Source organism: Thecamonas trahens (genome assembly GCF_000142905.1).
Source record: "Thecamonas trahens ATCC 50062 unplaced genomic scaffold supercont1.104, whole genome shotgun sequence".
In the NCBI taxonomy this organism is placed as follows: Eukaryota; order Apusomonadida; family Apusomonadidae; genus Thecamonas; species Thecamonas trahens.
This window is the reverse complement of record NW_013657576.1, coordinates 4,333-6,540: the sequence shown is the minus strand read 5'-3', so window position 1 is coordinate 6,540 and position 2,208 is coordinate 4,333. Positions and strand designations below refer to the sequence as shown.

Genomic DNA, 2,208 nt, shown 5'->3' with positions numbered 1-2,208 from the left:
GCGGACGGCGATCTAGACCTGGTGTGGTCATTGGGTGATGCTGGCAAGTTCTGGTGGGCGCTCAACGTCGATGGTCGGTTTCCAGAAGTTGTGATGGGGGCGTCCAGGAGGAGAACTATCGTAACGATGGGCGACTTGGATGGTGACGGGCAGCTGGAGCTCATCTACTATCAAGACGGCATCGGTGCCACCCCAGATGCCATCCTTTATGGGTCGTATGGGGCAAGCGGTGTACAAGATGAGATGACGGCGTTTCCAATTTCTAAGCTTCTGTCGTCAATGGGTGCTGCCGACATCGATGGGGATGGCCTGGACGATGTGGTGCTGGGTACGAGATCGGATTGGGGAGTAGCTTGGTTCCGTAACAACGGGGCCTCGTTTTCACAGATGCCGTCGTTCACGACCCGCGCCGTCGAGTCTCGGTTTATTGCTGCAGATTTCGACAACGACACCGATGTGGATATTGAGTACGTGTACAGGCAGTCATCGTCCGAGGCCCGGCTCGTGAGGGCTGTTAATGACGGGACAGGCAACTTTGACGTCCACGAGTACGTGCTACCCAACCGCGGCAGCTGGTCATTTGTCTCAGTCGACATCAATGGCGACGACGTTCGCGATGTTATAGTTGCTTTAGATTCCACCATGGAACTGATTGTTTCGCCATCGAATGTGTCCGACTGGATAACGACGCCGCGGCAACAGGTGGGTACTACAACGAAAGCGCCGTTTGTGACGCCAACGGGATCGATTGTAGCAGCTGGCGATGTGGACGGCGACGGCGACGGCGATGTAGTCTACCTTGCTTCAGATGGCAGTGTGGTCCTTGTCGAGGCGCTTACGATCAACAGCTACGCCGGGCCGCGGCATGTGGATGCCGGACTGTCTGGAGCGGGGGCGGTGGTGGGACTTGAGCTCGTCGACGTCAACCGCGACGGTTCTGCTGATATTGTTGCTGCCTGCGCAGACGCGGTAGTGTTGGCAGCGAGCGACGGGCTGGCGTGGAACATTTCTACGCTTGCCAACGTGTCTGACACGAGCGCGAGCATTGCCGCACTGTGTGCAGTGCCGGATGGCTCCGGCGTTGCGGCCGTGACCAGCAACGGGACTGTGATCTGGATACCTGGCAACGGCTCTTCAGGCATTGCGTTGCCAGACTCGTCCATTCGGCTCTTTGGTGCGCGAGGGGCGGTATGCGGCAATGTTGATGGAGCTGGTGCGCCAGACGTGCTGGTTTGGAACGATGAAGCAGTTGTTGTGTGGTACGCTGAAGCTGCTGGCACCTGGAGCAGTGCTGTGGTGGATGTGCCTCTCTCGAATCTTGTGGGCGTCGCGGTTGGCGACGTTGACGGCGATGGCACGAATGATATCGGTGTTGTCTCGTCCAGTGGTGGGGGATGGATGCGCGGCGATGGAGCGCGCGGATTTGGACCGCTCCTGCAGGTCTCTGTGCCTTTGGGTGTACCTGTTGACGTTGCCATTACGCCTGCGCGAGGGCTGGTAGTGTCAGCATCGAGCAGCAGCACCAAGTCGAACACATATGCATTCCGCGGCGGCGCAGTGGCCGAGGTCGAGCAAGTTGCGGACAACGGCGGAAAGCTGACGGTTGTCGACATGGATGGCGACGGCGATGATGATTTGTTTGTCGCAACTTCTAGTACCGTCACGTGGTTTGAGACGGCTGATGCGCTTCCTATGTCAGGTGTTGGCTTTGCGCGCGGAACGAATGTGTACCATGAGCTGGTCTTGGATGTTGTCTTGGCCGATCTCGACCTCGACGGCGATACTGATGCGGTGATCCGCACGCCCGACGTCGTCGGCTGGCTTCCTAACCTCAACGGCGAAGTCTCGTTTGGTGCGTTGACACCGGTGAGCACGACGACGGCGTCGTACGTTGCCGTAGCTGACATGGACGATGACGGCGATTTGGACGTGGTTGTGGCGGCGGCGGCACTGGCGTGGCATGCCAATCAGGATGGGAGGGGGCGATTCGGAAGTGGCCGCGCCATCTCAAGCCCGCTGACGACGCTCACCGGCATCCGCAAGATCTTGATCGTTGATGCGAATCGTGACGGAAGCCCGGATGTGTTGACTTCGAGCGACAGTCTCACAGCATTGTTTCTCTACACCGGTACCGGGATTGCAAGCGAGCTAGCTGTTACCGGCACCGGGTCGTCTAAGGTGTACGTGGGAGGAGTTTGATAAACTTGA

At 58.5% G+C, this 2,208-nt stretch overlaps 1 protein-coding gene across 1 annotated transcript; it reads left to right on the top strand.

Moving 5' to 3' along the window:
- Positions 1-243: 243 nt before the first annotated feature.
- On the top strand, positions 244-2,199 carry AMSG_11543 (uncharacterized protein; the record flags this gene model as incomplete). Its single annotated transcript, XM_013897147.1, has 2 exons — positions 244-328; positions 353-2,199. The coding sequence occupies 2 exons, from the start codon at positions 244-246 to the stop codon at positions 2,197-2,199; spliced, it is 1,932 nt and encodes a 643-aa protein (XP_013752601.1).
- Between the last annotated feature and the right edge of the window lie 9 nt (positions 2,200-2,208).